This window comes from Pongo abelii, chromosome 8 (assembly GCF_028885655.2).
Source record: "Pongo abelii isolate AG06213 chromosome 8, NHGRI_mPonAbe1-v2.0_pri, whole genome shotgun sequence".
Lineage (NCBI taxonomy): Eukaryota > Metazoa > Chordata > Mammalia > Primates > Hominidae > Pongo > Pongo abelii.
This window is the reverse complement of record NC_071993.2, coordinates 66,969,472-66,993,782: the sequence shown is the minus strand read 5'-3', so window position 1 is coordinate 66,993,782 and position 24,311 is coordinate 66,969,472. Positions and strand designations below refer to the sequence as shown.

Below are 24,311 nucleotides of genomic sequence, written 5' to 3'. Positions count from 1 at the left end.
TTATCTGACAACAATTTGTCTCCTCCTTGGGACATGTTCTAAATACAAAAATCAATCAAAGGGAATATTCACAGAGCCACTAGTGCCAGCTCTTGAGCTGGCTGAAGGCCAGTGAAGTTCCACACCACCCAATGGGTCAGGGTTGGCAAACTCACACAACCACAGGGCCAGGCCTGGGATTTATGTGCAAATCTGGCCTGGTTTAAGATATCAGGGAGGAGTGACTACATGACTATACTAACCCCTTTGCTACATCAAACTGGAGCCAGTTAGCATTCCAAGGAAATGCAGGTCTTGCATTGTCACATTAGATTTTCTAAAGAAGCCAGAAATCTAGTTTTTACGTGAAATACCACTATTTCGAAATATCAGCAACTAGTTGATATCTATGTGAGTCAAACGTACCTAGTGAGTATCCCAGTTAGAGCCTGTAGGGGGAGCAGTCCTGACCCTTCAAGTTACCCATAAGAGGAACCGATTCAGTTCCCAAGAGCAGAGTTAAGAGAAGGGTGGAAAAGCAAGAAGGGCCTGGGGGTTGGGGAGGCAGCACTTTTGTTAGACACAAACACCAGTTAGGCCAGGGAAACCCTACAGCCAAGGAAGGGGGCTTGACGGAGCCACTGCTGACGCCCTCACCAGCGTAAGACTCCCTGCAGGCGCTGGCAGCTCTGTTATGTGCTCAGACCACCACCACATTAGACAGACAAGGCTTCAATTGCCTTTTTATAAAACTAGCTTCCGTTAAAAAGCCTGCTTTCCCCCGGGGCTTTGTATCCTAGACAGGCCAAGCTCCAGGGAGGGGGAGATCCCCTGGGACAGCCTCAGTGTTCCAGGACCCAATGCCTCTGAATGGTTAACTCCTCTCAGTGGCAGGAAGAGAAATAGCTCTCAAAGAAAGGCACACATGGGAGTCACAATAGGGCATCCATTTTCAGAAAATAACTCCTTCCGAATCAATTACCTATTCACTTTTCCAGTCCATTTAGCATTTAAACTTTCGCTTAGAGACAGGGTGAGAAATTTCAGTAAACAGCCAAACCATTTTGGATTGCTTAGGGTCTGGGCCCAGGGACTGACAGAGTGCACCTGCTGTGTTCAGTGACAGGAGGCTCCAGGTAAACACGAAGCCACCAAGCGCTCCGCCTCCCTCTCTCTTGCATACAGAAAGAAAACCGCCATACAGACGAGGCCAAGGGCACCCAGGACTGTCCTCTCCTTTGTGGTAAAGCCTGATCAGTCTTGTTTCGATGTCTTCAGACCTCTCTTTTGGTTTGTAAGTAGGCAGGAAGTGCAAGCAAATGGCTTTTCTTCCTCAGCCCAGTGAGCTCCCAGATCCCCCTGTTTCTTCCCAGTGAGAAGAATCCTTGTCAAATCCTTTGCTAAGGTGTCAGGAGAATAGGCTTAATGTTTCACCAACCTCAGGGAGTTTGTGTTTTCAGAGGGCACAAAGACCCCGTTCATCTTAAACTCAACATCTGAGATTTTTTTTTTATTATTATTTTAGAGATATCACCACTGTTACCCAGGCTGGAATGCAGTTGCGTAATCAACCTCCTGGGCAGCCTCAACCTCCTGGGCTCAAGCAATCCTTCTACCCCAGCCTCTAGAGTAGCTAGGACCATACATGTGTGCCACCACACTCAGCTAATTTTCCTTATTTTTTGTAGTGATAAAGTCTCACTGTGTTGCCCAGGCTACTCTTGAATGCCTAGCCTCAAGTGATCCTCCCACCTCAGCTTCTAAAAGTGCTGGGATTGCAGACATGAGGATTCTAAGTGAGGAATCTGAGGCACTGTCATGCCTCACGGCAGACACCTGGAGCTCTTGAGGTCATCCCCCACAGGTGACCATCTATTCTACCTGCAGTGGCCATGGCGGGTGGCTTTGATCCATCCTGCTGAGCCAGTGGAAACAGAAGCTAAGACTTGTTATTATTATAACATGGCAGTTGTCTATGTGGGGGCTCAAGGCCTCCTTCTGTATATTTGGTTCCACATTTCCTCAGTAAAGGGTGAAAACACTTTGAATGGCTTTATTTCAGTAGCTTCTCTGTTGTCTCTATGATCAGACTTGATGGGAAGACAGATTAAAATTCCCTTCATTGAGGGGCTGGCAAGATTTGTTTTGCCCTACTAGAATCAGACAGGCAGGGGTTTATGCCACTCTTCATAAATGTGTCTACATCACAGAAGGCATGCAGGATAACTGTAGTTCATAAGTTAGCATAAATGATGAACTCAAGTCCAAGACTCTCAGGCCTGTCAAGAAAAGTGGGGCCAGTGGAAATTCCCCAGGCAGAGACCATGTAATGACCCACCCTCCTGTTCATCACATGGGGCCGAGCACACGGGATACCCTCGGCAATTGTCAAGTGCTCCAACTGTACCCAGTAGAGATGGGAGGCTTCCTTGCAAGGGGTACATTCAATATCCCTGAGAGCCAAAGAGCATCCAGTTAAAGGTCACTTACTCACAAACAGTAGGGAAGGACAGACCCACGAAGGCACTGGAGAGATATTCTGTGTACATTTCATTTGAGACTCCTTCCAAGTAGTATTTCTGCCACGTGTCTTCCTCAATCTAAAGGAAAGGAACACATGCGGAGAGTTTGAAATATGACGGTGGGCTGTAAAAGGGAAACCTGAGTTACACTCTCAGGCAAACAAATGAATGCACTGGTTAGATAATGGTGACCTTTTCAGCAATCAGGAACACAGCCTCTGCACCCATATAAAGCCTTCAATGACCCTAAACTCATAAAGTGTGTGCCCTCTAAAACACCACTTCTTTTTTAACCTGTGTGATTTCTTTCCTTTTTCTTTTTTTTTTTTTTTTTTTTTTTGAGACAGGGTCTTACTGTTGCCCAGGCTGGAGTGCAGTGGATCACAGCTCACTGAAGCCTTGGACTCCTGGACTGAAGCAATCCTCCTGCCTCAGCCTCTGGAGTAGCTGGAACTATAGATATGCATCACCATGCCTGGCAATTTTTTTTTTTTTTAAGAGACAGAGTCTTGCTATGTTGCCCAGGCTTGTCTTGAACTCCCAGCCTCAAGTGATCCTCCTGCCGCTGCCTCTCAAAGTCCTGGGATTACAGGTGTGAGCCAGCGTGAGCAGTCTTTAATCTGTATGACTTCTAATGGTGTGGAGACATGGGCACTCACCCACATTAGTGGGCAAGGAAATTGATACAACTGTTTCGAAGAGCAATTTTGCAATTATTATCAAAATTTGTAAAAGTACATAGTCTTTCACACTACAATTCCATTTGAAGTATTCATAGCAAAGAAACAGGAAAACAGAGGTAAAAAAATATACAAGAACATCCTTTCTATTCATGAAAAATGGGAAATAACCGTAAATGGCACACATACGATGGAATACTAAGAAGCAATTAAAAATTATAATGAAAATGTATACCTGTTCATACAGAAATTCTGTAAAAAGGCACATTATAAAACAGTGTACATAATCTGATCCTATTTTTTTAGATGGCCTATAGTTATCTGAATGTTTGTAAAGCCATAAAAAAAAATTGAGGAAGCTTTATATCAAAACACTAACAGCTGTTACCTCTGAGTGGTAGAATGATACTTTTTTTCTCTATAGATTCCTGTATTGTCTGAAGGCTTTTATAATGAGCATGTATATATTATAATGAAACAGTATATTTCTACTTTGCACAAAATGACAGATTTTTCTGACCCCCCAAGGAATATCACAAAAGGTAAAATGTTAGTTTCAGAGATGTCTTGCTCCAAATTTCAAAAGGTGTATCACAAAAGTAAAATGTAGTTTCAGAGAGGTCTTGCTCCAAATTTCATTAGAATATGCATTTTTTCTAAGTAGTCAAGTTTAGCTGGTTTTCCCAGCAACCCTCTTCATGCTAGGCATCTCTGGAAGGATTCCACAATGTAGTGAATCTTCTTTTTTGTTTTTTTGAGACAGTCTTGCTCTGTCACCCAGGCTGGAGTGCAGTGGTGTGATCTCAGCTCACTGCAATCTCTGCCCCCTGGGTTCAAGAGATTCTATTGCCTCAGCCTCCTGAGTAGCTGGAATTGCAGGTGTGCACCACCATGCCTGGCTAATTCTTGTATTTTTGGTAGAGACAGGGTTTCACCATGTTGGCCAGACTGATCTCAAACTCCTGACCTCAAGTGATCTGCCTGCCTCGGCCTCCCAAAATGCTCCCAAAATACAGGCATGCACCACCACTGCCGGCTTACAGTGGAGTCAGTCTTTAGAAACTGGTGAATTACAACGAGAATGTTGAGACGCTTTGGGAGCTTAGGGATCTCACAGGCCTCGCTGAGGGAAGGAGGGCAAGCTGTGTGTCTTTGGCTGCAGCCTCTCAGGCTTCCCTTCCAGTGGGGGCGTGGGTAAGAGGAAGATGAGAGGAAGCCACCCCGCCAACAGGAAGTGGCTCTTTAGAACGTCTTGTGCTGATCTTGTATTAAAAGGCATCTTGCCAGCGGCCAATCAGTTAGTTAACTGGGAGAAATGCAACACGCGACCAGAAGGAAAGCTAGGAACAGTGGGCAAGGGCACACCTACCATCTACTTGGTGACGCTCCAGCATACAAAAGCCAGAAAAAATTTAGAAATAAACTGAAGGCTCCCTGGCTCTGTGCTTTTTGTCTGCTTTTAGCTCAGTCTGAGTGATTAGATTATGTAGGTTAACCCCATTAGTTTGAGCTGCTTCCAGCCTACTCCCACAGGTTAGACATTAGCTAGGCAGTGCTGCTGGGTATGAGCAGTTTATCTACAAATTGGCCTTCCCCAGAGTGGGGTCTTTAAAAAAAAAAAAAAAGTCACTCAACCAATTCTATTGCTAAATGGTATGATTTTAAAAATTAACTGCAATGTGTTTAGCTAAGCATGAACTTTTTAATTTCTCCAAACCATAAGATCTCAATAATTGTTTTCGAATAAAAGATATGCTTGACTTATAAGCAAAGGTCACTAACTAACTAATTTGAAGAAAGTCTAATCTGCCTTAGTAAAAAAATGTTGGAATATAGAATATTTGGGAAACAGTATTAACATAATTTGTTTTATTAATGAATAGGATACTATATGAGGTATCACTAATTACAAATCCCCATACTAGAGCCTTATGGGCAAATAGTATTCCTGAAGTAAAATAATTCAGCCTATTCTTTTCATATGTGTTCTTTTATAACGTGTTGTTTATGGTCTAATTTAAATACAACAACTGATTATCAAAAATAATGAAAATACAAACCTTTATTATTGATCATGGGTGGTATTCCTCAATTAATATGGTTTTAACAAGGTTCTTTTAGTTTTGGCCAGAATTTTCATGCCTTTATGTCCTAATGAAGCTATTCTTTATACCAAATTTTATTGTAGGTGAATCACTAAACTTTTTAAATAAGAAGGAACACATTCTTTGTAGGATAACAATATTATTCATGTTTGTTTTGAATTTAGCAAAAATTGTTTTATTGAGTCATTCATTCAGCAAATATTGATTGCATATATTCTTCATCTTAGGACCTGTTCTAGTTTCTGATTAAATCAAAACTGGTATTTACTTCCCCATATTTTTCTCTTTGCTAGAGAAAGCACCAGATGTATCTGACTATGATATACCTGACCACATATATCTGACTTTTACTGATTTTTCCATATCTTTTTTCCTGCAAGTTTGTCTTTGTGGCTAATTGAAAATGCTTGAGGACTGAAAGTTGTATAACTGGAAAAAAGTACAGAATGTTCTAGAAAACAAAATGCCTCTTCCACATCCTTGTGTAGACCTGTGGATAGTCTCTACACACTAGACCTAGTAGCATCGAATCAACTGAATAAATGCTGGGGCATTTAAATCCGTTGTCATCGCCATCTGTTTAAGATTTCCACATCTTTAACACTATTTCCATATGGATAGTCAATATGTTTTTGAGATTTCTGGTAAAGGAATTTCACTTTAAAAAGAGTCTAAAATTGCTAATTGAATTAAACTGTCATCTTCTCGAGCAATGTATGTAGTTGGTGGGAATGTAAAGTGGCACAGCCACTGTGGAAAACAGTATGGTGGTTCCTCAAAAAATTAAACATAGAATTACCATTGGATTCATAATTCCACTTCTAGGCATATATCCAAAGGAACTGGAAGAAGGATCTCAAAGAGATATTTGTACACTCATGCTCACAGCAGCATTAGTCATAATATCTAAGAGGTGGAAGCACCCCAAGTGTCCATGGACAGATGACTAGATAAACAAAGTGTGGTAATTTACAATGGAGTATTATTCAATCTTAAAAAAGAAGAAAACTCTGACACATGCTACAACATGGATGACCCTTGAAGACATTATGCTAATTGAAATAACCCAATCACAAAAAGGGCAACCGTGTTATGATTCCACTTATATGAGGTACCTAGAGTCCTCAAATGCATAGAAACAGAAAGTAGGAAGGTGGCTGCCAGGGGTTGGAGGGAGAGGGAATGAGGAGTCATTGTTTAACTGAGACAGTGTCCGTTTTGCAAGGTAAAAAGAGTTCTGGAAGTCGATAGTAGTGATGGTCACACAGTCATATGAATGTACCACTGAACTACATGCTTAAAAATGATTAAGATAGTAAATTTTATATGTGTATTTTATCACAATTAAAAATATTTTAAAAACCCTTATGTATAACATAAGAGCAGGAGAATCAGTAATTATAATTAATACTGAGACCATTTAATCCTTAAGTCATGCCAGAACAAGGACAGGAATAGGCCAATCACATCAGAGGAGTCAAGAGTGAGAACTCAGAGTCATTACATCATAGTGCATCACAAACTCAGCAACAGAACTTCAGTCTTTATACCTACCCAAGGGCTGAAATTATCACCTTCTATCAAGGTTACCTTTCTAAGTCTCAAGTGTGATATCTTTAACTTACTTTGGAAAAGCAAAAACAAAAGTGTACATTTCTCATACAATGCATTCTTAGGACAGAAAAAAAACAGTGTAAAATACATTGAATTTAAATCCTTAGACACACCTGTAATCCTAGCACTTTGGAAGCTGAGGCAGGAAGTTTGAGGCTAGATGTTTGAGACCAGCCTGGGCAACACAGCAAGACCCCGTCTCTACAAAAAATTAAAAAATTTGCCAAGTGTGGTAGCACACCCCTGTAGCGCCAGCTACTCAGGAGGCTGAGGCAGGAGGATAGCTTGAGCCCAGGAGTTCAAGGCTGCAGTGAGCTATGATTGCACCACTGCACTCCAGCATGGGCAACAGAGAGAGATCCTGTCTCTAAAATAAATAAATAAAACCTTGTGTTTAATACTAAGAAAATGAAAGTGAACAAAGAAATCTGGACCAGGTAAAAGGAGTTATTGTCATTATGAATTCGCCTTTTATAGATGATAAAACTGAGGCACAGAGAAGTTAAGAAACCTGCTGACAGTCACAAAGTGAATCCGTGGTACAAACAGGATTCAGAGTTCACACTCTTAACCACCCACCACAAAGACAGAGGTGTAGGGAGGTTGTGTTGTTAGGATTTCGGGGGATGGGGAGGATTTACTGTGTACAAGTACCAAAGAGGGAAATATCAAAACCGAAGCCCATCAAGGACTCAAAAGCCCAAACTCTGTAGCCTATGACTTTACGAGACGTCTAGCAAGGAGTAATAATCCATTTGGCTCTAGCTGAAAGGGTGGTTCAAGCCTCCTCTCAAAGCATAGAAGTATGGTTTCTATTATACAAAATGGAACCTTCCTAGCCTACAACTTCTTTCCTAAAATAGTACATGCTGTTCCCCACGTTTGTGTTGTCAATGTATTTTTAACTGTAATGTGAAGACACACTTCTCAGCAGAAAAAAGTGAAGAAATGGGACCAAAATGACTTAGGGAAAGGTGCCAGAATTAATTTGCCAGCCATTCAGCAATCAGTCAAAGGCAGAGCATTTCCTGAGGCAGCAATTTATCCTTTGGCTGTCACATCAAACCCCAGCTGTTTTAGAAGAGCGCCTAGCAAAGATGAGCAGGTGATGCTCTGTGGGTCCTTATTCATCAAATACACACGGGATCATCAGTGAGAAGAGGGGATTGAGCCAATGAACTAGCTTGCCTACACCTCTCATTCACTGTCTTATTTATCTACTCTTCATTATCGAATTTTTCAACCAGTCTAGTTGAACCTCCCAAGCAAATGGTTTCACACCAATCCATGGGCAGACAGCTCCCCCATCAAATGTACCTTCCAACTGGAAACCTCAGCCTTGGCTCCATGGGAAGTCACACCTTCCTGATCCCAGGTTCTGTGTGTGTCACTAATGGTGGGTTGGTAATGATGCCTTTTATTTTTTATGCTTCCTCTGATTAGAGTGAAACTGTGTTTCTCTAATGCTAACAGCCCAGTGAATGTGAAAAATTCAACTCTCCTGGCTGGGAGTATGTTACAGCCATCATGATTTCTGTTCCCAGTAAAAAGTCTGAATAACTGTGTTGATTACAGCCAAATAATCTTGCAAAAGTCCACCTCTACCCGTGAAGTCATGTAAATAATTCCAAAGATTGTCATATACTAGTCCTTATTTAATTGAAAACAGGCATACTCTTTTAATCCAAATATACATTATATTATGCACATCAAAAATAAAGAACTAAAAGGAAATTATAAAAACCAATGACCATTATGTTAATAGCTGCAATAAGAAGAGATGAGTCGTAACATATAGACGCTAACACTGCCCAAAACGGGTAGTAGAAGGTTAGTGTATTCACAAGAACTTACTACATTTACTATTTTTAAAAAGTCTATCTGAATTTTCAGTCAATATTCTTCCTGTAAAGGATTCACAGTTTTAAATCTTAGAAGTGCTTAATAAGAATAAGCCACATTTGAATGAATATTTTTATATATATAAATTATGCAATACATTGTCACTGTCCTTTATAATAAGATTGTCTGAAACAGAATGCAGTCATATGAACTGACTGGCATATCTTAGATGCCATTAAAACGTATTTATCATGACCCCACACCCCCCAAGAAAACCCCACAAAATGTGTCAAGTCCTTGCCTACAATACTAAACATGAAATCAAAATTGATGGGCTCTAAGTTGATGAATGTTTGGGCTGGTTACTAAAATGGATGGGGGGTCATTTGTATCCATTGCTCAACAGCATGCTCTGTCAAGGGGAAAAGTTTAATTGAATCTTGCGATTTCTCATTTCTTGCTGAAAAGTACGATGTTAAGGCCAGCAAGGTATTAAGAAGACTTCATCATGGGACTTGTCAGATTCTCTCCTCCTCTATTTCCCTCTATGTTCCAATGCCAAAAAACTTGCCCCAGTTTTTATCAAAGGGCATGTGGTTATCTCCTTCTCCACCCCTTCTTAGCCTCTTCGTTCTTCAGTATAATTGCAAATCCTAAAAAGCAATTCATAGAACAAACAAAATGAAATGTTTGAGTCTTGTTAGCTGAGGTCGAAATGATGCCAGCAAAGAGAATGCCTCGCTGCACAGCTTTCTAGGGTGGAGCGAACTAGTGATCAAGTTGAAGCCAAAGGAAGAAAGCAGAAGAGAACAGTGATTTGCACCTTTTCAGAATATATTTCTTCTCTGTGCCAAACTGCATCTCAACGCTGAACTTCTTGGATGTGGACTCAGTTCAGCTGCCTTTCTGAAAGCTGCTTGGATTTCAGGGACTCCATAACAATTTGGCATGCCACAATTATGGCCTGTTTCAGAGAGCATTTTCCAGAATGTGAGACTAGGACAAAAAGATCTCAGATTTTTCCAAAGGCTTCAGGACAATGTCAATTAAAACAATTTTGGGGGGATTTGATGGAATGCCAGAAAACTGGTTGCTTCAGCCATGAACAAATAAATAAACAACTCCAAATATTAATTTTGGAGTAGACTTGAGCCAAATCTCTTACTCCCAGACAAGTGGGCTGCAGACTATCAAATGAGATTTCTTCCATCAGGCATTATGAAAAAGAATCAGCCCACATGAGGTGTTCAGAGGGAGATTAAAAGACTACACCACATGCAAAAGCACCAGAATACATGGTATTTTCCCTCACTCCATTATCCCAACCAGGATTATTTCTGGAAAGATAGAGTGCCAGAGAACTGAAGGTAAAGGAAGGGTTAACAGCAAGAGTGATATGAGAACTTTTTAAAATAATAATTACTGAGAAATTATTTTTTAAAGTGTTACATATGTGGCAGGAAACTCGTCCTTATTTTTTTTTTTAACACGTAGAAGGTTTTGCCACCCTCTCCTCAATTTTCTCTCCAATATAGAAAAGGTGTTTACACTTAAGAGACCTTTTTAAAGATTGGCCTATTCACTCTCTGTCCAGATAGGAATTTGGTTTTGCAACCTTGCTAATAGTAAAGAACATATTTACATGTCCTTCAAATAATAAGGTTTCTTAAAAATACCACTGAAAATAATTCTTATTTGGGTAAATTGAGCAGGAAGTAAATGTTTTCAGGCAGATGTCTGCCAAACCAACCTCAGGATAGTTCAGCTTCGTATGCAGGGTTTTCAGGGCAGCCCTTCTTACCCCATCTGAGGTGAGGGACCAGGGTTTAGCTTTTATTTCTAATAGCCATTCTTTTGCAAAATCTAATAAAAATGAATTAGAGGCCAGGCACTGGCTCACACCTATAATCCCAGCAATTTGGGAGGCCAAGGCAGGAGGATCGTTTGAGCCCAGGAGTTCTAGACCTGTCTGAACAACATGATGAGACCATAAATAAATAAATGAATAAATAAATAAATAAATAAATAAAATGAATTACAAAAAAAATGAAAAGTCAATATGCAAGGTACAAATCCAAAGTTTTTATCATAGATTCACAATCCATATAAAATTAATCCATCCAATTGCTTTGAAAGTTTCTAAGCACTTACTCTCATCTTCTGTACTTAACTCACCACGGATGAGTATGAAACAGCTCACAGTCCCCATCTATGGACCATGGACCACACTTGGAATTGTGCTGGTCCACAACATGGCACCACTCTGTCTTAAAAATCTGACTTCCCATAATTTCCCCTGCTTCAGAAAGGCAGAATTATTCTCAAGTAATACTTCACAGAACGAACTTGACAAAACTTAATAGCAGGTGTTATCTGAAACAAAGGAGAATGGGGAGGGGATTCTGTGGTGGCCCCTACTAGAATGTGGGAAATGTCAAAGGCACAGATTTTTACCTGAATCTCCGCTGCCTGGAACCATGCGTGGTACATAGTCATAGCTCAATAATAGTTTCTGAATGAATGAAATAAACTTGGGAAGCACAGAATTTAACAAAGCCAACTTGTTTTATTTAATTTTATTATTTTACTTTCAGTGCAATGCTCCTTAGACTATTTAACATGTTAAGAGGAATTGTAAATCTCCAAGAGGAGAACATGAATTTTTTTTTTTTAGATGGAGTCTCGCTCTGTCACCCAGGCTGGAGTACAGTGGTGCAATCTTGGCTCACTGCAAGCTCCCCCTCACGGGTTCACGCCATTCTCCCACCTCAGCCTCCTGACTAGCTGGGACTACAAGTGCCTGCCACCACGCCCGGTTAATTTTGTTTTTGTATTTTTAGTAGAGACAGGGTTTCACTGTGTTAGCCAAGATGGTCTCGATCTCCTGACCTGGAGATCCACCGCCTCGGCCTCCCAAAGCGCTGAGATTACAGGCGTGAGCCACCGCACCCGGCCAGAACATGATATTTAGTCACAGAATCCTTTATTTCAAGAAGCAGCTCAAGAAGATGGGAAATGCTAATCTAAAAACTTCCTCTCCTGACTTCCCACCCTGAAATCTCTGTTTCCCATGACCCTTCTATCACAAATATGTCTCTCTATGACCTTTTCAGTTGTCAAAATCCAGTGCTTCCCATAACTTTCAAGTCATAAGCTACCTCCTCTCTGAGGCCTTTCCTCATTTCACCAATGTGCTGTGCTGTCCCTGCCTTAATGGGAATAGTAACTGCACACATCTCTCAGGAGGCCATGTGGGCTGAATGAGATGATCAGTACAGAATGTCCAGAACAGTACCTGGCACTTAGTAAGTGCTCCATGTGTGGTGATTAGCATTAGGGACCATCACAGCGTTTGACTTCTCTGACATCTGAAGAGAACTACAATGAGGTGGAATTCCATTTCCGTATCGACTGTAAGCTCCTTAAAGGAAGGGTTGTCTTACTCAGCTCTGTATCTTCTAGAACAAGCAGCACAGTACTTTGCAAATAAGAGGTGCTGAGTTAATATCTGCTGAGTTGAACTAAGCAAGATAAAACTGGAGAGAGAGACCTAAAGAAACAAAAACAATTTTTCCAGGCACCTGATCATAAGTAAGCATGAATAACTTCATAGCGTTTAGTGTTGGGGCATGAAATAAACCAATTCTGCTTCTGAGCGTGGAAAAAATTTCTGCACTGTTAGGATCTACCAGGGAGTATGTATAACTAGGTCATTTTTACACTTCCCAAAAAACTTCTTACTATGAGCAATATTTTCTGGGAAATTTTTCATTACAGAACATCTTGGGCTTCTTAGCAAGTGGCTTACGGTTTTCTAAATTCTAAATCGAATAACTTGGAGGCTTGAATTTGAAAGACAAAACTCTGAAGAACTGGTATATTGCCTCCAATCTAACTGGTGTTATTCCTATTAGCTAGAAGTCCTGCCTGCATTCCTCTGGGAGAGGAAGCCCCATCCCTCCCCATCTCATGCCTATTCTATCTTCTCCATGTGACTCAGCCCTCCTTGTCTTCTCCTTGTCTTCATTTTTTGGATTCCAAAGTAAAGTCAAACAACAATTCAACAGGAAGTAGACTGAGCCCAGGGAAGGTGATATTTGGCAAGTTCATTATTCCTAAATTCTAAAATTGAGGCCAAAGCAACTTGATCTTTTCTAAAAAAAAAAAAAAAACTGGGAGAAGAGGAAGGGAGTTAGAAAGAACATTTGAATCCACATAGGAATGGGGAGGTTGCTTTTGATAACACAAAAAACTAGAGAGTTGCCTGTGCCTTTGAAGGATCTTTACTATTTTAGACAGTTTGGTGAGAATCCCACCAGCCACTGCTGTTAACAAATGACAAGGTCTCACCAGTGGATGTGTCTGAGGGCTTACTTAATAAAAGTCCTTTGAAACATGGAGTCCAGCACTATCTATACGTTGATATGCATGTATATCACCCAAGGGTCTTGGCAAAATCCAGTTTCTCATGCCTTAGTCCTGAGGTGGGGTCAAGTCTATGAGTCTGCACTTCTAACAAGCTCGCAGATGATATTGATGCTTCCCCTGTAGGGCCCACATTTTGAGTAGCAAGGAGTTCCCAAAGACGGTGAAGAATAAGGGGCAAGTATTCTCCATGATGCTTTGAGGACCAGAGATTCAGAAGAATCGATTACAGCCTAAAGGATTTGAACCAGAGATGAAAAAAATGCTTTCCGTGAAGTATTGCCAGATATTGGAGCCAGTTACAGAGAAAGTTTTTAGACAATTAAGCACAAGATGGGTATCCAAGTGTTTGGGCTGTTGTGATAATTAGCCTAAACAATATTTCAGGGGTCCAGATTTATCTACTTAGTCTCTCTCCATTGATTCAGTGACCCCAGTAATAGCTGAATCTCCATTGGAATGTGGGTTGTGTAGATACAGAAGCAATGACATGACTATATTGAATTCAATTAAAAATAAAGTTTCAGAAAATGGTCCTGATTTGCATCCCTAATTTCTATTCAACTTTCCCATTTTAGGACACAGTATTGACTGTGAGGACAAAAACGCTCGCCAACCCAGTCCCATTTTAGTGACAGCAGATTCTGGGTACTTATGTCTCCTATCGCCATACAATATGGCCTAATAAAGTCGCGCCAAAGAGGCTAGATTTCATTTCAGAGCAAAGGGTTCGGTCATAAACTTTTGCTTTCTGGCTGAACAGAGCCATTCCAGCCACAAGCATAAATTCTGCTAGTTTTAGGTATCAGAGTGATTGGGAAGCCAAATGGGTTATTTGTGAGCCTGGTAGCAAAGGCAGAAGCACCAGCTTTATTGTGTATTCATTGTTATCTGGACAATCTCTTGCCAGTTAGAGAATATTTTCACAGGAAGTTAGAAGCAATTTCAGAAATTCCCCTCTGCAGTTTCTTAGAGTGGATTTTAGGCCTCATCAAAAAGACATTTGGTTCAGAGATTGCAAGTGGGCAGCCTATAAATTGCTGAGGTATTTAGCTGGGCTTAGCAGTTTTCCTTTGAGGAGGAAACCATGATCCTGAGTGCTCACTGAGTACAGTAGGGAAGTGCCTAAGTTCACGCAGCCTCTGGCTTCAAAAAATCCCAGCCTTATCATGTGCTCCTGAGCCAAGGAGCATAACCTCTCCAAGCCTTAATTCCCTTCACCTGCAAAACGAGAGCAACACTAGTACCTACCTCCTAGGAAGGCAGCTGAAATGAGGTGGCGCATGTAAAGTGCTTAGCAGGGTGCCTGGCAAATAGCTAACATTTGTGGAGTACTTTCTATGCAACAGATGAGAATGTGTTCTAACCATACTAAAAGATGGCATTTGTTGAGTCTGTACCTTGTAGACAGTCTATACATGTCAGCTGTCATTATAAGTAATGAGTGATAGTGATAGTGATGATGCTGATGACGCTGATGATGGTGATGATAGACAAGATAGCTCTACTGCTCAGACAAAGGAACTATGCCAATTAGATGTGGGGCCTGTGATTCATGGCTTCCTATTGCTTAGCTGCTGCTAGAAAAGGCTGGAACATCAGTGATCATACAGTGGTTCTCTAAATTAAAGAGAAACATTAAGCAGCCTGAGTTTTTCCCCAAAAGACAGCAATATTCTCTGGAGGTCCTCTCTGCCACCCATGGACTTTCCTAATGGCCAGTAAGTACTCTGGGTAGATATGATCATAAGGGAGAAGTTGATATTTTGAGGAGACATGATGGTCTCCCAAAATAGAAAATGGATCGTGTGTGGGTAGCACCATTAACGTGATGCAGGATCACCCAGCCTGGCTTTCTGAAAGGAGCCCTGGGCAAACAGGACCCTGATGACCAGAATGACACTTGCCCACATCTCTCAGTTAGTACTCCCTACACACTATTCGTATCTGTCATTCTCCTTCCTATCAAATGGCTTTGCTACTCACTTCCAGCCTTGCCTCCACGACTGATTTTGAATGGATACCTAGCATATCCTTGGTCCACAGGATGAGTGTGCAAAAAAAAAAAAAAGGGTACTTATTCAAAATATTCTTTTTAAAAATACTTGTCCAGCTTGTATTTGGAGGGCAGGCAGAGCAGTAGGTGGGGTGATAGAGAGAGGAATGATCCCTGGTCAGAGTCCTCAGCTACTGACCCTAGTAATTCAATCTTGAGCCCAATTTTGCATACTCAGCAAAAGAAAAGTTTTGCAGTCAAGCAGACCCATGCTTTTTAGAAAGCAAGTTATAAAATATCTGTCATTACTTGAACATGCCATTTGGGAGGAGGGGACTCATCCCTCCTAGCCCAAAAACCTTATCAAAGTATTCCCCCAAATACCTTATTAAAGTGTTCAAAGTAATCTCAAACTTTCTGCCTCCTGAGAAAAGTTCTGTGAAGCACACTTTTCTATTTCTTGTTGCATTTCTAGAATGTTTTACCACTCATTGTAGTTCAGCATCCCCAGAAAACTGCCAGGCAGGCCATCATCCTGCAGTTGGTATAAGATGGAAAGAGGGAGAGGACTTGCTATGATCCTGTTTGGGCAAAGAGACCCCTCCCTGTCCCCATGCTCACCTGTCCCATGAGGAAGTTCAAGTCAATAATACATGTCTATCCACTGAGGTAACTCATTGCAGCACACAGCTGTTCTCCTTCCAGTCAACGCCAGTGCAGAGCTCTCCCTGGGCAAAGCTGCACTTGCTGGATGGGTTTTCGTTAACATATGGGAAAGAATAGTCAGCAAATCTTCACTGTTGCAGAGGACTGGGAAAAACCAGACAGATGCACCTAGTTCTCACCTATCCATGCAGACAAAATCATCTAGCCTTAGGGAGTGGAGGTGGATTGCCAGAGAGGCTGAAGGGGTTGGGAAAACCAGTGTCATTTATGTTGATGAACAATGCTGCTGCCCTAAAAAATGTATTCAGTCAGAAAATTCTGCTGACTCTGTATCTCACCACATAGAGGTCCAGGGACCTTCCCCGACATCAGTCATTTACAAAAGTGTTGGCAACACAAAATTGTAAGCACTGTAGGTAGGGATGCCTTTATGCCACCTTAGAGGGTGGTTTTATATCAGGATTATTTGTCTATCTTCTCCCGTCAGTGATCCAGTCTCAAATCCCATCTGACCCAGTCTCAAATCTCATCACAAATAGAAAGCCAAACAGTACCTACCTCCATCTCTTAAGAAAGTTGAAGGAGAGAATTTATAGACTGAGGGGTAGGTGCTTTCATATACGGATAATCTTTCAAAAATACCATAAGCTCTTCCATTTTTTTACAGCAGGTAAATAGGAAGCTAAGAGAGGTTGAGTAACCTTCCTCAGGTCTTACAGCAAATCATGTCCTAATCAGAGTCTTATAATCCTTGCCCTGTCCCATCCTACTGCCCACTGCACAGCCGCACAACCCCCCTCACACTTCACAATCCAGGGATAACAGGAAGGGTGAGGGCTGTGGTAGTAATTTTGGATAATATAGTGGTCCATGGGTACTTATGGCAGGGAAATACTATCTGAGATCTTCAGATGATCAAAATTTAATCCTAGTTAGACTGGAATACCCAATCCCATTCTGAAGGGGCATCAAATATTCCTCTTTCAGTTGTTCTTGCCTCTCTCGTCTATTTAAGGAGAAGGAGAAAAAATACTCAACCACAGATAGAAATGTCCTTCTCATTGCCAAATTTTAGCCAAAACAAGAAATCAACAGAAGCTTCTTAAGAAACTATTACCTATTTGTCCCAGTCTAGAAAAAGGAGAAAGGATAGAATCCATCACCCTAAAAAGCAATGCCATAGGTATGGGGGCTAGGAATAAACAGACTTCCACAGCCAGACTGACAACAAACAGCTTCTGCACACCAGCATCAGTGGGCACAGAGATATATGTTACTTTTCAGTAAGCAGAGATACCCTATCTACTTACAGGGTATGGAAAAAAGAGAGGAAGTGATGACTCTCACTCATAGATATTAATTAGTTACATCCACTTCCCACCCTCCAGTGTATACAGAGTACAGCCATCAAGACAGGACCCCTGTATTTCTCCGAACATGAAACCCTAATCACTGGGACTGCATCACTCTTGTTACCATGAAATACATGTGGCAGTTAATGATAAAAACCACAAAAATTATACTCAGTTCAAATGTTTTATTGCATGCCATTCTTCAAGATGGCAGATGGCTGCCTAAATTGATCTCAGTGTCATGTTACAGGTGCCTTTAAGTTTCTCTAAATCAGCCAAATGAGTTTGAAGTTGAAACGGCCACCTCACTTTGTTCTACCAGGAGACACACAGGATGCCACTGTAATGCAGTTTGCTGAATTATAGTATTCATAGGCTCTGATTAAAAAAAAAAAAATAGGTGAACTACCTGAAACTTGGCCCACAGAGAATGATTATTGAATATGCTAAAAAGCCATGATGCTGATGACCCTGACTTAAAGGCAATATTCTCCCCATTCTGGCTGTACAGGGCAAACATAGAATATGGCGGCTAAAGAAGATATCTGAGTTTCTGGTTCTGGGTAAGATGGAGTAATCACAGTTCATCCTGTCTTTCCCACTGAATGATGTTCTAAGACCTGGACAGAATGCATGGAGCAGCTATTTGAAGACATTGAGAATAAACAATGGCAGGTAGATTGAGGAAGAAGACCTGAATTAGAAATACCACTAAATCAGCAGTGAATTTACCACTGTTCTCTTCTGGTATCCTCTAGCCTGACCTCAAGGCAGCCAGAACCTGGAAGGGATCATCAAGATGTGGACAAAAAACCTCCAGGAGAAGCCTCATAGTAGAACTAACTAATGAGAGGCAACTCTTAGAAAAAATGGAGGAAATCCCTGTTTTTCCCTCCTCCCTCCTTCCCTCCCTCCCTTCCTCCCTCTCTTCCTTCCTCTCTTTCTTCTTTCCTTTCTTCCTTTCTTTTTCTCTCCTCCTGTGCCCCAACACCAAGCCATCTAGTAGTGGCAGTAGCAGTGGTGAAAATGCAAGCCAGAAAAAGATTAAAGGAGATAGGAGAATTTTCCTCTCTGCCCAAAAAACCTATGGTCCTGAGAGAATGAAAACCAAACCCTATTGCTTTTTGTCTCTCTCTGCCCTTCTACCAGTTGGCCCCAGATGTGAACACAATCACAGAAAGTATACAGAAAGCCGGATAACTAAAGCCTCAGCAGCCCTTCCATCAAAAGATCAAAAAGGAAGGCCCCAGGGAACCTGAAAATATTGCAGAGATCACATAGAAAGAGGACATGGGGAAGTAGTCACTAAATTGTTTATAAACTCTGGGGCTCACGCTAAGCTGTGCATGGATGAAACTGACCCTACACAGCACATTTAGATTCTAAGAACTAAACTACAATATAGACCACCACCCAGTCTGAGGGCAATATTGGACAGATCCAAATAGCACTGCCAACGCTTTGAAAACTCAACTAACACTGAAATCACAACCCATAGAAGCCTCATAAGAACCTGTAGCCTAAAATCAAGCCGGTGAGGCCGGGCGCAGTGGCTCATGTCTGTAATCCCAGTACTTTGGGAAGCCAAGGCAAGTGGATCACCTGAAGCCAAGAGTTCAAGACCATCCTGGCCAACATGGCAAAACCCCGTTTCTACTAAAAATACAAAAATTAGCCAGGCGTGGTGGTGGGCACCTGTAATCCCAGCTACCTGGGAGGCTGAGGCAGGAAAATTGCTTGAACCCAGAAGGCAGAAGTTGTAGTGAGCTGAGATTGCGCCACTGCATGCCAGCTTGGGTGACAGAGTGAGACTCCATCTCAAATAATAATAATAATAACAATAATAATAATAAAGTAAAATAAAATAAAGCTGGTCATTACCTTCCAAAATAAAATTATCAACATTCTTACAAAATTTAAACCAGAATCAGAGTTTCATAATAAAAAAATTAAAATATCCAAGACACAATAAAAAATTACTTGCCATAAGAGTAACCAGGAAAATCTCAACTTGCATGGAAAAAGACAATCAGCAGATGCCAATGCCTAGATGACACAGATGTTGGAATAATCTGACAAAAACCTTAAAGCAACTACTATTTCCCAATAACTAAGAAAGAACACATTTGTAAAGAAGTAAAAGACAGGATGCATAATTTAAAAACCAAAATTTTAAAAATCAAATGGAAATACTACAATTAAAAAATACAATAACTAAAACACTCACTTAATGGGCTCAACAGCAGAGCAAAGATGATGGAGGGAAGAGTCAATGAACTTGAAGCTAGATCAATATAAATTGTGCAATTTGAACAACACAGAGAAAAAAGTATTGAAAAGTTTCACACAGAGCCTCAGGGTCGTCTGATACATTAGAAAAAGATTTAGCATTTACATCATAGGAATCCTAGAAGGAAAGCAGAAATAATATGGTGCAGGAAAAAAAAATTTTTTTGAGGAAACAATAAGTGAAAACTTCTTTAACTTCCCCAGAGACAAACCTAGCAGTTGAAGAATCTCAATGAACTCCAACAGGATAAACCAAAAAGAATAATGCCTAGACACATTGTAATCAAACAACAGAAAACTAAAGATAAAGAGAAAATCTAGAAGGCAATTGGAGAAAAATGACTCATTACTTACAGGTAACCACAATTCAAATGACTATGGATTTCGCATCAGAAACAATGGAGGCAAGAAGAAAGTAGAACAACACTTTTAAAATGTTGAACCCCGAATTCTATATCCACCAAAATGTCCCTAAGTAATGAAAGTGAAATAAAGATATTTTCAGATGACAGAAAACAGTGTTTGTTGCCAGAGCATGGCTCTGAAGGAACTGCTAACATACGTTGGACAAACAGACAGGAATGATACTAAAAGGAAGGAAACAAAGAGAAAACAACAACATTAATAAATATTACAATAATATAATAGACTATACTTCTCTTGAATTCTTTAAAATAGATAAAAGCAAAAATTATAACATTGTCTGATACAGTTTGCAACAGCTGTAATACATAATACAACTATAACATAAAATGCGGAGGGTAAAGAAACCTATAGCTTGGTAAGGGTTCTACATTTCACTTAAAGAGGCAAATCACTGAATCCAAGTAGACTTTAAAAGTTAAGTATGTACATTACAATCCCATGAGCAATCAATTTTTTAAAAACTATATAAAGAAGCATAAGAAACACCACAGACAAAATAAAATTCTGAAAATGTTCAAAATAATTCAAAAGAAGAAAGAAGAGAGTTCAAAGTTTTTGAAAAATTAGTCTAATTTTCAAAACTGAAACAGAGGAAACAAACAGAAAGCAAATAAAATATTAGGCCTAAATCCAAACATATAAATAATAATATTATAGATAAATTGTCTAATGCAACCAATTATGAAAGAGAGATTCAAAGAATCAATTTTTAAAAAATCATCCGACTATACACTGTCTATAAGAAGATCACTTCAGTTTTAAATATAGGTTTGGTTCAAACAAAAAGGAATGAGAAAAGATATACTTTTTTCCATGAAAACACCAATCAAAAAAGAAAGCTTGAGTGGCTATGTTAATATCAGATAAAGTAGACTTCAGAACAAAGAAAATTACAAGGATATAGGGATAATATATAATGATAAAAAGGTCAATTCACCAAGAAAACATAACAATCTAAAGTATATGCACTTAACAGACTTTCAAATACACATAAAGCAAAACCTGACGGAACTAAAGTAGACAAATCCACAGTTATAATTGGAGACTTCAGCATCCTTCTCGTAGTAAGATGCAGAACTAGCAGACAGGAAATCAGCAAGGGTATAGAAGAAATGAACAACACCATTAGCCGACTAGTAATATTTGACATTTACAGAACACTCTGCCCAACAACAGCAGAATATACATTCTTTTTAAGCTCACCTGGAACATTCACCAAGACAGATTACATTCTGGGCCATAAAATGCACCTTAACAAATTTAAAAGAATTGAAATCATGCCAAGTAGGTTCTTAACCATAATGGAATCAGACTACAAATCAATAATAGAAAGATAAGAGGAATATCTTCAAATACTTGGAAATTAGGCAACACACTTCTAAATAATTCATGGATCAAAGAAGTTTCATGTGAAATTAGAAAATATTGTTAACGGAACAAAAATGAAAACACAACATATCAAAATTTGTGGAATGCAGCTAAAGCAGGGCCCAGAAAGAAATATACGGCACGAAATGTTTACACCAAAAAAGAAGAGTCTCAAATCCAAAATCTAAGCTTCATCTTAAGAAGAAACTAGAGAAGAGAAGCAAAGTAAATCTAAAGCGAGCAAAAAGGAAACAAACAAACAAAAAATATAGGAAATAATAAAACCAAAGCCGATTATTTAACAAAGATCAGCAAATTTTAAGAGTGACAAATAAGAGAGAAGACACAAATAACAAAATCAAGAATGAAAGAGTGGTTATCACTGCCCACATTAAAAGGACAATAATGGGATACTATGAATAACTCTACATACATAAATTGAAAAACTCAGATAAGTTAGACCAATTTTTCAAAAACTTTGAACTGTCACAACTCCCCCAAGATTAACTATTTAACCTGAATAGTCCTATAACCATTGAAGACATTGAATTTGTATTTAAAAACTTTCAGAAAAAAAAAATCTAGGCCCAAACCTAGTAGTATTTCACTGCCAAATACTACTAAATATTTAAAGAAAAAAAAATCACCAATTCTACACAATTTCTCCCAGAAAACAGAAGGAAGGGAAAGATTTCCCAACTCATTTTATAAAGCCAACATTACCTGACACTAAAATCAAAGACAGTCTAAGAAACGTACAAACTAATATACACCAAAAAACAAACAAACACACACAAATTCTTCATAAAAATATTAACAAACCAAATCCACCAACATATATAAAAAATAATCACACTAACTAGGGTCTCTCCCAGGAATGTATGGTGGCTGGTTCAATATTGTACAATCAATCAATGTAATTTACCATATTAACAGTCTAAAGAAGAAAAACTACATGATCCTATACATTGATGCAGGAAATCATTTAGCAAAGTTCAACCTCCATTCATGATTGAAAAAAATAAAACTCTCACCAAAATAGAAATAGGAAGGAACTCCCTCAACCTCAAAAGAAGGGTATCTACAAAACATCTATAGTTCATATCATACTTAATGGTGAAAGAAATGAATGTTTTCCCTTGAAGACAGGTGACAAAGAAAAGATGTCTACTCCCACTCCCTCTATTCAATATTCTGCAAGAAGTACTAGCCAGTACAATATGATTGCCAGGTACAAGGTCAATACAGAAACATAATGTATATTTCTACATACCACCAATGAACAATTGGAACCCAATTTTTTTAAGATGTCATCTATAATAGCTCCAAAAATGTAAAACTTACATATAAATCTAACAAAACATGTACAGAATCTTGATGCTGAAAACTATAAAACACTGGGTAAAACAAGTTAAAGATGACCTAAATAAATGAAGAGACCATATTGATGGATTGGAAGATACGACATAGTAAAGATGCCAGTGCTCCCCCAAATAGGTATATAGGTTTAATACAATTCCAATCAAACACCAGGAGGAATTTTTTTTAGATGTAGGCAAGCTGATTTTAAAGCATATATGGAAAGACAAGGACACTAGAATAGCCAAAGCAATTTTGAAAAAGAATACATTTGGAGGACTCAAACTTTGTAATGCCCATTTTAAGCAACAGAAGATTGTTCCTAGACCTTGAAGCTCAATGGAGTTTGCCATATTGGAATCTGAAGTTGTTTGGTTCTGGTACCTCCTTTCGTCCTTCCATATTCTCCCTTTTGGAATGGCACTGTCTATAGCCATTATCCTATGGCGGTCCTGCCATTGCATTTGAGGTGCAGAGTACTTGTTTTCTAGTTTCACAGATCCAAAAATGGAGAAGAATTTTCTCCCAGGATTGATCACACCCAAAGTCTCACCCATAACGGATTAGATGATGACATTGGGACATGTGAGTTGATGATCTTCAGCTCTGATTTTGGACTTGAATTGTTTTGCAGGGTTGAGACTTTTGGGGATGGGGGAATGAGGTGAATGTATTTTGCATGTGGGATGAATGTAGATTTTTGCAGAAGTGATTAACGATCTTGTGATAGGAAGTTTATCTAAGTGGGCTCTAAATATAATCTCTATTGTCTTTTTAAAGGAGGTTTGGCTAAAGAAGAAGAAATAGGAGATGTGACAATGGAAGCACAATGTTGGAGTGATGCGATAATAGGGACAAGAGCCAAGGAATGTGGTCAGCCTCCAGAAGCTAGAAAATGCAAGGAAACAGATTCTCCTCTAGAGCCCCCAGAAGGAACAGCCCCATCACCATGTTGACTCTAACTCCACTGAAACTCAGTTTCCAAGTTTTGGCCTCCAGAAAAGGAAGGAAAAAAACTTGTGATATTTACAGCAACTAGGTTTGTAGTAATTTATTGCAGTAGCCATAGGAAACTAATATATAGAGTTTCATTTATCTTGGGTAGATATCTAGGAGTGGTATTTCTGAGTCATATGGTAAATCAGTGTTTAACCTTTTAAGAAAAACTCCAAATATTTCAACTTAAAAACTTCTTTCCAGGAAAGAAACTTTAAGTTAAGAAAATGAAAACACAAGCTACAGATTAGGGGCAAATATTTACAAATTGTATATCCAACGAGATCCAAAATATATAAAGAATTCTTAAACAGTAAAAAACAAATACAAAGAAACAACTCAATTAAAATGGACCCAGAACTTCACCAAAAAGCATACACAGATGACAAATAACCACTGGGAAGGTGTTCAACATCAGTAGCGAAATATACGTGAAAACCACAATGAGATACCACTGCCCACCTACTAGACTGTTTAAAATAAAAAGTATTGACAATGCCAAGTGATGGTAAGGATGCAGAGCTACAGAAACTCCTGCATTGCTTGCTGATGGGAATGATAAATGGTACAGTCCTTCTGGAAAACACTTTGGCAGTTTCTTTTAAAGTTAAATATAAACTTACCCTATAATCCAGCAATCCTAATTCGGATACTTACCCTAGAGAAATTAAAACTTATATCCACACAAACTT

At 39.5% G+C, this 24,311-nt stretch overlaps 1 protein-coding gene across 11 annotated transcripts in view; it reads right to left on the bottom strand.

The window, feature by feature from the left end:
* The window catches only part of KCNMA1 (potassium calcium-activated channel subfamily M alpha 1), an 838,033-nt gene that overhangs the window by 164,672 nt on the left and 649,050 nt on the right, over positions 1-24,311 (bottom strand). For all 11 annotated transcript variants that reach the window (XM_063727600.1, XM_054522412.2, XM_054522407.2 and 8 more), the window contains exon 15: positions 2,470-2,579. In XM_063727600.1, coding sequence (XP_063583670.1) covers positions 2,470-2,579 — 110 coding nt within the window. The remainder of the gene's footprint in view (positions 1-2,469; positions 2,580-24,311) is intronic.